Source organism: Hemicordylus capensis, chromosome 14, assembly GCF_027244095.1.
Source record: "Hemicordylus capensis ecotype Gifberg chromosome 14, rHemCap1.1.pri, whole genome shotgun sequence".
Lineage (NCBI taxonomy): Eukaryota > Metazoa > Chordata > Lepidosauria > Squamata > Cordylidae > Hemicordylus > Hemicordylus capensis.
The window spans coordinates 3299275-3314038 of NC_069670.1; the positions used below are offsets into that span (position 1 = coordinate 3299275).

Sequence of the window (14764 nt, forward strand, 5' to 3'; positions counted from 1 at the left end):
ATGCCTCCTCCCGCCCACTCAGTGATTATATTAAGACTGGAGCTGGGTGGATTTGGACGGCAGAGTCGCAGTTGGCTCTGCCGTGAGGCCAAGGGTGGCAGTAGGCTTCGAGCAGAGAGTTTGGGGGGTGGGGGGGTGGGAGATGGGACGGCCAGAGGTGTGGGGCACCACAAGATCTTTTTTTTTTTTAAGTCCAGATGGGATCAGACCAATGATCCACCTAGCGCAGCATCGCCATGGCGGGCAAGATGCTTCTGGGCAGCCCGCAAACAGAGCCCAAAGACCTCAGCCAGGGGCGTGACTACTACCTGGGGCCCCCCAGAGGCACGTCAGATGACGTAGGAGAGGAGAGCTGGTCTTGTGGTCGCAAACATGACTTGTCCCCGTAGCTAAGCAGGGTCCGCCCTGGTTGCATATGAAAGGGAGACTAGAAGTGTGAGCACTAGAAGAGATTCCCCTCAGGGGATGGAGCTGCTCTGGGAAGAGCATCTAGGTTCCACGTTCCCTCCCTGGCAGCATCTCCAAAATAGGGACAGAGACTCCTGCCTGCAACTCTGGAGAAGCCACTGCCAGTCTGTGAAGACAATACTGAGCTAGATGGACCAATGGTCTGACTCAGTATATGGCAGCTTCCTATGTTCCTAGGACTATATATTGTGAAGTGTGTGTGTGTATCAGCGAGGGGCCCATTTTAAAATGTTGTCTCTGGGCCCACTCCAGCCTTGTTACGCCCCTGACCTCAGCCCTGCCCTGGTTATTGTCCTCAGCAGCTGGTGTTCAGAGGTAAACTGCCTCTCAACATGGAGGTTCCGTTTCACCACGACAACGAACGGTCACTGATAGACCCCCTTGACCTGCACCAATGCTGCTCATCCCCTTTTAAAGGCCACCTCACAACATCACATGGCAGTGGCTACTATAAAACTGAAGTGGCAAATTCCACCCCCTTTGGCCCATCGCACATGGCGCCTCCCGTTCAAATGCAAACCAGGGCAGACCCTGCTTAGCAAGAGGACAATTCATGCTTGCTACCAGAGGACCAGGAGCTTTCCCAGGCAGCAGGCTTTACCCCAGGTTTACTGCGAATTTGAAGTTGCCCCCCAAAAAATTGATGCAAAAAGTGGATTTTTCACTCCGGATATAATCCAGGCTACACTCTAACGTGCAATGAAAAACCCAAATTGTGTATGACGTGCTCCCTAATAGCTGCCGAGGAGTTCGGGGTAAATTTGGCCAATATGTGAATGCACCCCCTGCATTCTGGAGGAGAGGCGAACTAAAAGCTGGGCGTGAAAAACTCCCAGGGACAGAAGAAGTGGGACATCAAAGGCGGACAGCTGGCAGCTACTGTTTTTGTTTGCTGGTTTGGTATTATTGTTTTAAAAGCAGAATGTCTTCATGGAACTTCCAAGTGCTGGGAAAAAAGGAAAATGGGGATTGGAGAGCCCGGAAACAAGTTCCCGACGCACACAGCCCTCAGCAGCTGAAGGGTCCTCCTCTTTGACCACATTGCTGGGAAAAGCTAGAGCCAGCCCGGTAGTTCAGCAGGCTTCGTTCCTGCTCCGGAAAATGGAGGTGCCCACTGTGCCCTTGCCCAGGTCCCAGCCACAGCGGTGGAACTTGCACAGGAGAACTCCTGGCAGATGGTGGGGAGGTGCTGAAAAGAGCAAGCCTAATGATCAAGGGGTTGAAGTGCTTTCCCTGGAAGGCAAGGCTAAGCATCAGTGGCCGGAGAGAGCACGCGCGAGAGAGTGTAATGAGGATGTGGAACTCACTGCCACAAGATGTGATGATGATCACTGGCTTAGATGCTTCTAAAAAGGAGATGGTCACTGAGTATTACTCAGTGTTACTCAGAAAATAGTAACTGAGCAGAAGAGACACCTTTTAAAGTGGCGATTCTCTTATATTTAGCAAGAGGAGGGCGACTGTCCCTCTCCAACCCCAGCACAGCACCCCTCCAGTGGCTGTTGTCCTTCTTATGTTTCTCTTTCTATTGTGAGCCCTTTGGGGGCAGGGGGCCATCTTATTTCTGTATTATTTCTTTTTTCTATGTAAACCGCTTTGAGAACTTTGGTTGAAGAGCAGTATATAAGTATTAGTCGTTGTCGTCGTCGTCACATTGGTAATTTAGAGCCTCCAGATTCAGAGGCAGTCTACCTCCGAGCACCAGTTGCTGGGAAACAGTTGCAGGTGAGGGGCATCTTGCTTGCTTTTTTTCTGCAAGAATATGGCAGAGCCTTTCCCAGCTCTACAGAATTAATTAGACAATTGCACTTTTCTGGTGCAGCTTGAGCCCAAAGACAAATGGCAGATTTTGGCTTCTGCGTTGTAGCTGCAAAATGAAGAATCAGCTTCAGCCGAATCATTCGCTGTGGTGGTTCATCCGCTCCCTAGGATAGAGTCTCTGCCCCTTTCCTGCATCAATCCTGCACCATTCGTTTGCTAATAACCGGCCACTGCAGCAGCCTGGTTCTGGGAATAGGTTGGGTCCCAACAACAAATTGATTTTGATGGTGTGCCCTCTTCTGGCAACATCTGAGCACTGCAGCGGTCTGGAGGCAAAACATTGTGCTGATTCACGCTCTTAATCTTTGGAGGAAGAGAGCATCCCAACTTCCCCCAGGTTCCTTGTGCCTTTTCAGCTGTTTAACAAGCAGATGAAGCTTTTCCTCGAATGGACACAGGGGTGTAGCAAGGCTGGAGTGGGCCCTGAGACCAGATTTTAAAATAGGCCCCCCGCTCACTGAAGCTCAGCTCATGAAGTCAAGAAATCTTAAATGAGCCTATATATATACCGCGTTTCCCCGAAAATAAGACAGTGTCTTATATTAATTTTAGCCCCCAAAAATGCACTAGGGCAATTAGCGGTACATCAGAAATTACTGCTAGGTCTTACTTTCGGGGAAACAGAACATCATCCTAAATTATTTTTTAAAAGGTTTTGTAAATTGTGGACAATGCAAGTCATTTAACGGTACGGTAGCTCCAGGTCTTAACACTCACATCAGTTTCAGAGGATGAATACAACTGAAGGAAGCCCGGGCGGGTGCGTGGCTGGGGGAGTCAGTCATGTGACTAACCTCGGGGGGGCCCCCAAGGCAGTGGGCCCCCAGACAACTGCCTCCCCTTGCCCTATGATAGTTACGCCCCTGAATGGACATGCAGCAAATTTTCAAGAGGCTCCCCCTGTTGGATTTTGGCCTGTCAGGGAGCTATTAAAAGCATAGACGCTCTGCTACCGTCAAAAGTTGATAACCCTAGTTATCTAACTATCCATGTGGGGAGGGGCTCAGGGGAATTGTCCCGACATGGATAGTTTCCTTTAGAAGGAAGACAAAAAAGGCATTAGAGAGATGTAGGGTTTCGGGTGTAAAAAAACACACCACGTTTATTTACAAATGTACAGGCTGAGAGGAAATGATTGCAGCACCAAGCACAGGCAAAGAGGACCTCAAGGCAGTATTCAAGGCAGGCCCAGATCCGAACAATTGCAGAGCGCCTCCAAAGTGCTTCGGTTACACCTCTCGTCCCTTAAAGCAGCCAAGATCTCCGGATGTCCAATGTTCATAACAAGTATGTCTGTAAGTCAAGTACGATCATTCATTTTAATGTAGCGTTTCAATTTTTGCTCGACACTGAGGAGTATTTCAGACCTTCCGGCTTTTGAATCTCAAGGCAATGCAGTATCCGCTTCTTCGGCAGATGATCTGTCCTTCTGAGTCTCTACAGTAGGAAATGAGGATGAGGCTGTTGCTCATGGTTGAGCATTTGCTTTGCATGCAGAAGGTCCCATGTTCAACTCCTGATATCTCCAGATAGACCCTGGTCTGAAACCCTGGAGAGTTTAGACAATCCTTAGCTAGACAAACCATTGTTCTGACTCAGTATAAGGCCATTTCCTATGTTCCTAAGAAGAGCCCTGCTAGATCAGGCTAAGGGTCCATCCAGACCAGTCTCCTGTTTCCAACAGAGGACAGCCAGATCCAACTAGGAAGCCCATAAACTGGGCACAAAGACAACAACCTTCTCCTGCTGCCCGCTCTCAGCAACTGCTGTTGAGAGATTTTATTCATTCATTCATTCATTCATTCATTCGATTTATATACTGCCCTTCCAGAAAATGGCTCAGGGCGGTTTACAACAAAATAAAAACAATTAAAACCAGTCAACAATTAAAATCAAAACTAAAAAAAACAGAGCAGATAGACTGCCTTGGAACCTGGAGTTTCCATTCTCATGGCTACTACTGTATTTACCCTTTTAGAAGACGACCCTGAATGGAAGACAACCCCATTAAAAATCGGTTAGACACAGATGATACCTGTATTTACCCAAAAGAAACAGCACTCCGAATTTAAGATGACCCACTAATTTCTAACTTGAAAAAAAAAAACCCTAGTCTTTGATTCAGGTAAACACAGAAACCATGGCTTCTTTAGTCCTCATTCATGAATTAGTCTAACCCCCTTTTCAGTGGCCTCTGAGCCGCTGGCTAACACCACATCTTGTGGTGGCTCCTTCAATAACTATGCACTGGGTTGAAGAAATCCTTTGGTCTCTTTGGAATCTACTGCACATTCATTTCGGTGGGTGACTCCCAACAACTTCTATCTCGTGTCAGAAGAAAGGGAGAACAAATTTCTCTCCCTGTCCACTCTTTCGACATGGTGCCTAATTAAATAAACATCTACCCTGTCTCTCCCTCATCATGCTTAGAGAACGCAGGAAGCTGCCTTATACCGAGTCAGACTATCTAGCTCAGTATTGTCTACCCAGACTGGCAGTGTCTTCTCCAAGGTTGCAGGCAGGAGTCTCAGCCAGGGGCGTAGCTACTATTGGGTGACTGGGTTCAAAGAACCTGGGCCACCGGCCCTCAGGGGCCGCGCCTTGCTGCCTCAACATGCCCCCCGCATCTGATGTTAGACATGGGGGCGTGGCTAACCCCTGCATCTGACATCAGACATAGGGGGCTGGACACAGGCCACCGCCGGCCTGGCTCCACTACTGCTCTCAGCCCTATCTTGGCGATGCCAGGAAGAGAAATTGGAACCTTCTGCATGCACGCATGCAGGTGCTCTTCCCAGAGCGGCCCCTTCCCCTAAAGCAGTGGTCCCCAACCTGGGAGCCTCCAGATGTTGCTGAACTCCAACTCCCATCAGCCCCAGCTACAACTTATTGTGGTCCAGCAACATCTGGAGGCTCCCAGTTTGGGAGCCACTGTCCGAAGGGGACTTATCTTACAGTGCTTGCACGTGTAGCCTCCCATCCAAAAGCAAACCTGGGCAGCCCCTGCTTAGGAATGGGGCAATGCATGCTCGCTGCCACGGGACCAGCTCTCCTCCCACTTCCCCCTCTGTGTGGGCTTGTAACGGAATTCATTTCCTCCAAATTTATTTGAGCATCGTACGATGCCTCATGTGGTTTATTTATGACTCTCCGCCACAAGGAGCTCACTCAGAGGTGTGTGCATGGTTGCCCTAGTTAACCTGACATTCTGGAGGAGTGAAATGCAAACCAGGGTTTGCATTTGGATGGGTAAATACATGTGAGCAATGTCTGCTGTAAGATATTCAGTGGTAGAGCTCTCCTCCCATATGATATTCAGTGGTAGAGCTCTCCTCTCCTTGCATACAGAAGGTCTCAGGTTCAACCCCTGGCAGCATCTTCAGGTAGGGCTGGGAGAGACGCCCACCTGAAATCCTGAAGAGCCGCTGCTTGTCAGCTAAGCTAGATGGACCGAGTGTCTGACTTGGTATAAGGCCGCTTTCTATGAAGGCCAGAAACCAATGCATGGAAGGAACCCAAATAATCCGGATGGGGGAAATCCTCTCATTGATAGAAAAATTACACGTCCCTTTGGTAAATTAAGCACACTCCTCACAGCCTAAATCAGCAGTGGGAATCTAGCGGAAACAAAAGAATTAAGATGACTTCCCTTTGGCCTTTAAGCATTGATGTTATACAGAAAACTAAATGGCACACTTAAGAGGGAAGCCACTTGGGTAGCTCATCTGGGTTTTTTCGGGGCTGTTCTCCGTCTGCGAGACACAGCCTTGTAACCGCGAGGCCAGCGGGGGGCAGACTCAATGACAAGGTGCTTGACGTTCCCTTTGCCCTTACTCCAGAGGAAGATCAAGAGAAAACAAATGCTGACGGAGCAGAGAAAGGGCACAAACCCAATGGCCAGGACCCCCACCATGGTGCCAATGTCAAGGAAGAAGGGGTGGAAGGCATCTGAGGCATTGAGAAGGCTGAGGTTGTTCCAGAGGAAGGAGTCGTTCCAAAGTGGAGTGGAGGCATGGACGTGGAGATGGGCTACCAGGGTGTCGTTGCCAGCAATGTTGCTTGCGACGCAGCGGTATGGCCCGCTGTCCTGAAGCAACGCGTGCCGGATCTCCAACGTGCCGTTGGGAAGGACGTGGATCCGACCCTTCTGCCTGGCATGGAACGGGATCTTCCGAGGAGACAGCCAGGAAACGGTGGGTGGAGGATCTCCTTCACTTTTGCAAGTCAACGTTGCCTGTCCACCTTCTTCAACGCTGACGGCCTGAGGTGTCTTGTCCCTAATCTCGGACTTTCGACAAGTGAAATGGCCGGGCAGGATCTCTGAGAATTCTTGGAAGACTTTCCCTTCTACCGTCAAGGGGGTGGCGCAGGCTGGTTGCTGGGCTTCAAAATTCAGCCTTCTCCGCCTCCGGACGATCCACAGAAGGCGGCAGTCACAAGCCAGAGGGTTTCCATCCAAGCGGAGGACCTCTAGGTTCCCCACAGAGTGGAAGACACTTTCCTCGAGGGTTTGCAAGTCATTGCCAGAGACATTGAGGAGACGGAAGTGGTTGAGGCCCTGGAAAGCTTTGGCCTGTATCGTGACCAGCCGGCCGCCTGTGAGATGGAACTCCTGAAGCCTCAAGAGGTCTACCAGCCTCCTCCCGTGGATCATAGAGATGGGGTTGTGAGAGAGGTCGAGGAACCGCAGGTAGGCCAAGTGCTTGATGGCCTCATAAGGGATGACGCTGAGATTGCAGCTGGTGATGGACAAGGAGGTGATGTTTAAGTCAGAGAGGCTGCGGGGCGCCAGAGCAGTCAGGAACGGCCACCGGTGGATCTCCAGGACCTTCAGGTGGGGCAGTTTCTGGAAGGAGTGGTCGGGAATGATGCTGATGTTCAGGACCTTGAACCTGAGCTCCACGAGGTGGCAAAGGAGAGAGAGCGCCTGCGTTGGGATGCCGGTCAGGTTGCATTTCTCCAAGGTGAGCTGCCGCAGCCCCTGGAGGCCGCTGAACGCTCGGTCGGAAACCAAGACCAGGTGGTTGTCTCCGGCCTCCAGCTTCTTGAGGTTGGAGAGGTCTTGGAAGGAGTAGTCCATGAAGACAACGATCTTGTTCTCGCTGATGTCCAGGACCGTGAGGTTGGGGAGCCCCGTGAAGAAGTCGGCCAGGATGATCTTCAGCCGGTTGCGCTTCAGCCGGAGGGTCATCAGCTTCTGAAGGCCGTTGAAGGCCCCAGGCTCGATGTTGGAGAGGAAGTTCCGGCTCAGGTCCAGCTCCTTCAAGGCCCGGAGGCGGGAGAACATCCCCTGGTGGAGGGTGCGGAGGCGGTTGTGGCTCAAGTCCAGGAACTCGGAATCGGGAGGGATGCCACCGGGCACGGCTGTCAGGTGCCGGCCGTTGCAGGAGACCACCTTGTCCTGGGACAAGCAGTTGCATCTCGAAGGGCAACTCCAGCCAGACTCCACCAAGAGGGCCACTGGGATGAGGAGGAGGAGGAGGAGGGGCCAGAAGCACATCCAGGTTAGAGGAGCATCCAGCAGGGTCCTGGCAGCCATCTTGCGTGTTCCTTGTGGGGGGACACAAAGAGAGAGAGAGAGCGAGAGAGAGCGCACAATTTGCAGTTAGAAAGCTGGGGGAAACTGGGACATCCCCAGATGATCCCCAGATGGTCTGCTGACAAAGAAAAAACCCATTTCGCTGCGGGAGAAAGAGGCTAGTCTAGTTAGCGCTAGTAGGTTCAGAAAACCCAGCAGACTCTTTTCTTGGTCTTCCAACTTCGGGTGTCGCTAAGTGTAGACTGTCCATTTGGCCGTGTTGGCCATTACTCAGCTGTCGTCACTAGGGAGGAGAGCTGGACTTGTGGTTCTAGTGAAACTTGCTATAACACAACGAAGAAACTTGCTATTACAATAATAACTATTATATTTTGTTTAGGGACCAAACAAAACAAAGCCTTGACCTCGCCTCGGACATGATCCACATTCACTGGTCCTGTGGTAGCTAGCATGAATTCCCCCCTTAGCTAAGCATCTGCAAGACAGGGCTGAGAGTTGTGCCTGCAATTTTGGAGAAGCCACTGCCAGTTTGTGTAGACAATACTGAGCTAGGTGGACCAAGGGTCTGGCTTGGTATAAGGCAGCTTCTTATGTTCCACCCTCCTACGACCAAGAGTGTTATTTTTCAGATTATTTTGTGTGAGTAAGATTTCAGTGGTGTGTGTGTGTGAGTGATCAAACGTACAGCATGGTTCAAAGGCTCAGTGTGATGCAGTGGTTAGAGGATCAGAGTAGGAGATGCAGGGAGACCTGGGTTTAACTCCTTAATTAAATGTTGCTCTCTGTGTGACCCTTTGCCAGGCACTTCCTCTGTTTGCCTGAGCAATATCACAGGGTTGTTGTGCGGATAAAACCGGCGAGCAGCAAAGAACCACAAATACAGTCCCCCGAGCTCACTGGGAGACCTCGGGCCAATCGCTCTCTCTCTCAGCTTAACCTACCTCACAGGGCTGTTGTTGTGGCGATGAAAGGAGGCGTGGGGAGTATGCCAACCCGTGCTTCTTGAGGAACGGGCAGAGATCTGCCCTTGTGCACGGAAAAGGAAACAAATGCATATATTTCAGGGTCTGCTTGCGAGGGTCTCTGAAGAGCATCTGTGGGGATCCTTTTCCTTGTGTAGCAATGTGTGAATATGCGAGACTGCCTTATACTGCTCAGCCTGAGCTCAGAATGGACCTCCTCTCTGCTGATCTCAGCAGAGAGGAGACCGACTCGACTCGGAGACCTTCTATATGCGAAGCAGGCGCTCCACCCCTGGACCTTGGCTTGTCCCCACTGTCTGCATGCAGTCTGGTTTATCCCAATTCAGGCCCTTGGGGGGGCAGTTCTTTGGGGCAGGGGATCTTTCTTAGCCCCCCCTGGAGATGCCAGTGGGTTGAATCTGGGACCTTTGCTTACAAAGCAGATGCAAAGCCTGCTCAATTTCGGCCCTCCTGCAGATGTTGGCCTACAGCTCCCATAATCCCTGGCTATTAGCCACTGTGGCTGGGGATGATGGGAGTTGTAGTCCAAACACAGCTGGGGTGGGTGGGCTAAGTTGAGCAGGCCTGCTCTAGGGTAAACTCTATATAAGATGTTTGAACTTTATTATTATTATTACATTTATATCCTGCTCTTCCTCCAAGGAGCCCAGAGCGGTGTACTACATACTTGAGTTTCTCTTTCACAACAACCCTGTGAAGTAGGTGAGGCTGAGAGAGAAGCGACTGGCCCAGAGACACCCAGCTAGTCTCATGGCTGAATGGGGATTGGAACTCGGGCCACTGTATTGGGATAAGTGACTTTGATTTTTTTTTTTTAAAAGCATTTATAATAAGGGCACAACACCATATAGAAGACTAGGAGTCGAAATGTGTCTGACTTTATAAGGATCTATAAGGACTCACTCTGAATCACAAGACTACACGATCTAGTCAACATATGTCTGAGGACGTTTGAACTAATTCTTGAACTAATTCTGATCTTGAACTAATTACCTGACCAGCATAGGCATGAGGACATCTTAAAACAATCCTCATTAAGTTTTAAGTTTAACTTTATGCAACATTATTAACCTTTATTATTAAAACACCCATTTATATTCTTATACAAATATGAATCCGAATACAACAAATATTTATATGCCACTTTTCAACAAAAGTTCCCAAAGCGGTTTACATAGACATGATATAAATTAACAGAGAAATAAAATGGTTCCCTGTTCCCTAAGGGCTCAAAATATATATAAAAAGAAACATAAGATTCTAATGTTTTCTAAACATAAGAAACCAGCAACAGCCCCTGGAGGGATGCTGTGCGGGGGACGGAGAAGATCAGTTGCTCTCCCCCTGCTCCATAAGGAGATTCACCACTTTTAAAAAGGTGCCTCTTTGCTCAGTTAGCAGGGGAGTTATATATTATTGCATTCACCTAGTACCATATTACAGTTTCCCCTGATCTTCTGTATTGCTTTTTAATCTTTTTAATTTGGCCATATTGTCAGCACTGACTGGCAGCAGCTCTCCAGGGGTTCTTTCCCAGCCCTACCTGGAGGCTGACCCGGGGACCTTCTGTGTGCAAAGCAGAGGCTCCACCCCTGAGCTACAGGCCCCACCCCTAAATGTGGATCAACAACACAGGCCAAACATACCTGTTGCCCTGCATACCTGATTCACCAGCCCATTGAACAGCTCGGCGAACTAGTCATTCGGTCTATAGAAGCACTGAGCCGGACAAGAGAGAGAGCTGTGGCCGTGGCTGCCTGGTTAGACAGCTTTGAAAAAGAGATTTGCCAAATCCAGATTCGAGTTAGGAGAGGTCTCTCAATGGCTATTAGCATTATTTAGAACCTCCATGTGCAAGCTCTGAATGCCAGCTGCTAAGCTAGGGAAAAAAACCATGACCCTGCTTTTGGGTCCCTCCAGAGCAGGGTTTCTCAACGTGTGGGTCCCCAGATGTTATTGGACTTCAACTCCCATAACCCCCAGCCCCAGTGGCCTTTGGTTGGGAATTATGGGAGTTGAAGTTCAATTACATCTGGGGACCCACACGTTGAGAAACCCTGCTCCAGAGGTATCTGGCTGTCCGCTGTTGGAAACGGGATGTTGATCTACAGTGGACCTTTTGTCCACTAGGACCTTTCGTCCAGCAGGGGTTTTCTTAAGGGGATCGGACAAATGCAGGGGGGAGAGGGCTCTCAGTTGCTATTGGCCACAACCATTAAATGGAACCTCCATATCCAGAAGCAGTGTACCTCTGAATCCCAGTCTCTGGGGGAGGGCTACTGCCTTCCTGGAAAGGGGAAGCAGAACTAGAGGGGACCTTTGGCCTGATCCAGCAGGACCCTTCTGATGTCCCCTCTTGGTGGACATCTGCCACCCGGAAAGGTCCTTCTCACCTGTTCACCCCTTTGTGATGGGGGCACCGGCAGCTAAACCCTCACAAAGTGGAAGAGAGGGCCCCCCACTGTCTCCTCCTCAGCCTTCTCCTTCTGCTGCCCCCCTCCCAACTCCCCATTGCTTATCACTCAGGCAGGCTCTTGGTTAGTCATTTACAAAAGAAGCCACCTTGGTGGGGGGAGGTTCATACTCACCAAATGCAGAGCCAAAGGGCCCCCACAGTGCGGCCTGATCCCTTCCGTAACTTAGCCTCCGGAGGCCACCTGATTTCTGGCGGATGAGCCTTTTCTTCCACACCTCACCCTCAAACTCCCTTGAAGTGGAAGCGAATTGGTGGTGAATCACCACTTATGGAAAGTGATCTTCATGAAAGGAGGCATTTCGCTCAAGGGCCTCTTTTAACTCTTTGGGGGAGCCTAGGGCCCAAAGCAGAACGTGACCCAGAGGTGTGAGTTCCCCTGACTTCTTGAACACAGAAAAAGCCTTGGGAGGATGTACATTTAAGAGGTGCAAATGACAGGGTTGGGGGGTGAAAAGGAGGGGCTGCTAAACCCTCCCCCCTTGGCTGAGATATTTTATTTTGCTCCAAAATCACACCCTTCTCCACAGTTGTTTTACTCCCAGCTGAGAAAACATCTGGATTCCAGATGCCAGGAGTCCTCCATTTCCTTTATTCTAACTCTGCTTTGCTCAGTTGGCTGCAACGTCCCGTTGCTTCCAGTTTTTGCAGCTGTGGCTGCCCCCAACAATACTTCTGTGATGTGCACCTCGATAAAATACTGTAAAGAAGAAATCGTTGTGATGGGACCACAAGAGCTGGTCTTGCGGTATCAAGCAGGAATTGTCCCCTTTGCTAAGCAGGGCCCACCCTGGTTTGCATGTGCATGGGAGACTACATGTGAGCAGTGTCAGATATTCCCCTTAGGGGCTACTCTGGGAAAAACAGCTGCCTGCTTGCATGCAGGAGGTTCCAGGTTCCCTCCCTGGCAGCATCTCCAAGAAAGGGCTGAGAGGGACTCCTGCCTGCAACCTCGGAGAAGCCGCTGCCAGTCTGTGAAGACAATACGGAGCGAGATGGACCAAGGGTCTGACTCGGTATATGGCAGGCAGCTTCCTATGTTCCAACTGTATCATGTCAGATTTCCTCAAGAGTCTTTGCTACTGTCTTGGAGCTACCTTCCAATCATATTTATACCCCACCCCGGCACTGCTGCTCAAGAGAGCTCACAAAATGAGTAACACCGATAAAGCAATATATAATATAACGAAACGCAAGATCCAATGAACCAAATTTAAAAGTGTAGTGGTTAGGGTGTTGGCCTGGGACCAGGCAGACCCGAGTTCAAATCCCCTTCATCCATAAAACTCACTCGGGGACTCTGGGCCAGTCGCTCGTCTCTCCGCCTAACCTACCTCATAGGATTGTTGTGAGGAGCAACACAACCATCACACCACGCAGGGTTCCATGGAGGAAGAGCAGGATAGAAATAGAATTAATAGAGAAAGAAAGAGAAAAGTTGCAACGTTTAGAAGTGCACAATTCTGACTGGCGCTGGCAGAGGCAAGCACCCCTTCTCGAATGCTCACGTCGTCTCTAATCTCCGAGGCGCTCTCGGAGTGTCTTCAAAGCAACAGTGACATCTCCTACACGTACCCTGTTGCTTTGCAGATCTAGTGATGCACACTCACACACACACACACACACACAGCCCAGCCTTGGCCTCACCTCAAACATGATCCACACCACTGTACAGGCATTGACTGTTCCTGTGATAGCAAGCATGGATTTCCTCCTTTGCTAAGCAGGGTCTGCCCTGGTTTGCATCTGAATGGGATAATATATATGAGCACTGTAAGATATTCCTCTCAGGGGATGGGGCTGCTCTGGAAAGAGCACCTGCCTGCTTGCCTGCAGAAGGTCCCAGGTTCCCTCCCCTGGTAGCATCTCCAAGACAGGGCTGAGAGAGAGAATCCTGCCTGCAACCTTGGAGAAGCCGCTGCCAGTCTGTGAAGACAATACTGAGATAGATAGACAAAGGTCTGACTCCGTATATGGCAGCTCCCTATGTTCACTGAGCAACTATTGAGGGATGTGCGTGATCCACAGAGTGTAAAAGGGCCCTTAATGGGTAAATGGACCTTAAGTGGCCGAGCCAGATGGTCACCATGTCCCCGTCCCTTCTTCCGCTCCCAGGGCAGCTGCAGAATTTCGTTTGCCTGGATCTGGAGAAGAGGAAGAAGAGGCTGTTAATTGAAACCTTCTGGAGTCATGCAGTTCAAAAATTAAGTTTGAAAGAAACACAGCCCAGCCCACTTTAATAACGAAGAGGTGAACATCTGATATTAGAAAAGGCCCAGGGGTTCATGACCTTTGCCTTGCTTCCTAATTGTACACGGAGAAGGAAAGGAAATTTGGACACCCGCAGAGGCTTATTTTTGAGCATCCCAAATGCCCCTGGATGACGCTGCAGGCTCCCTCGCCCATCTTCAGCTTGGGGCCTTCAACCTTTGAAACGACGCATCTTTTAAAAGCATATAGGAGCATCAGAACATGGCCTGATGGAGATCAAAAGGGCTGAAGCACCAGGATAGGGGAAGTGTTTGCTTTTCACATTTATTTTTTAAATAATCTCCAAACAATAACAAATAATTTCCTACAGATCTCCAGGAAATTTTCAGGTGGATAGGAAAAGAAGTGTACAAATAACGCATTGGGGTCCCTGAGCCCCTAAGAGGGTTCACCCTGGAGATCATGATGGACCACAGATATAGACCGATGCCCTTTCACAATCTTCAACAGAATTCCTTTTTCTTACATTCAATTGGAATGACTGACAAGTGCTCTCCACTTGAAAAATATGATTAAACGCGGGTTTATTAGACGCTCGTAACTGATCAGTTCATATGCATCTGTTTAAAACCACAGCTCATGATGACACCTATCTGTCTATCTGTCTATCTATCTATCTGTCTATCTATCTGTCTATCTAAAATATTTCTATTTTAAACTTGTATCTCTGGCCGATTAGTGAAATGCTTTCCACAAGTGGAAAAGGTAAAGTGTGCTGTTGAGTCGGTGTCGACTCACGGCGCCCACAGAGCCCTGTGGTTGTCTTTGGTAGAATACAGGAAGGGTTGACCATTGCTGCCTCCTGCGCAGTATGAGATGATGCCTTTCTTTTTTTTTTAAATTAAATTTTTATTAATTTTAACAATATCTTAACATTCACAACATATTGAACAAATATGGACTTCCCGCTCACACCTCCTTGTGAATCACCAACTATAAAATTAACCCTTGCTATAATAATAATAATTCAAAACATAGATCTAAACCTTACAAACACGATTTTGATCTACCCAACCTGCTAATATTACTAGATTTCAAACCCTGTTGTAAAATCAATATTAGGAAAATAGTTCTTTAAATATAATAAGAATGGTTTCCAATCTTCTTTAAAGCATTCTAAATTTTGGTCTCTTATCAGTACTGTAAGTTTTGCCATCTCCACATATTCCAAAATTTTTATCAACCAATCTTCTTTTGAAGGCAGTTCAT

General features: G+C 49.1%; 1 protein-coding gene across 2 annotated transcripts; it reads right to left on the minus strand.

Moving 5' to 3' along the window:
* Window positions 1-3359: 3359 nt before the first annotated feature.
* Window positions 3360-13391, minus strand: LINGO4 (leucine rich repeat and Ig domain containing 4). 2 transcript variants are annotated; one of them, XM_053277268.1, is made up of 3 exons: window positions 13345-13391; window positions 6180-7839; window positions 3360-3726 (listed from the first exon to the last, which is right to left on the minus strand). In XM_053277268.1, the coding sequence occupies exons 2-3, from the start codon at window positions 7826-7828 to the stop codon at window positions 3651-3653; spliced, it is 1725 nt and encodes a 574-aa protein (XP_053133243.1). In that variant the 5' UTR covers window positions 7829-7839; window positions 13345-13391; the 3' UTR covers window positions 3360-3650. The 2 variants fall into 2 exon arrangements, with proteins under 2 accessions (XP_053133243.1, XP_053133241.1); XM_053277266.1 differs by having other exon boundaries at window positions 3360-7839.
* Window positions 13392-14764: the final 1373 nt, after the last annotated feature.

Excerpts from the sequence above, each read along its gene's own strand:
- LINGO4 (XM_053277266.1), bottom strand. The coding sequence starts at position 7,828 with ATGGCTGCCAGGACCCTGCTGGATGCTCCTCTAACCTGGATGTGCTTC.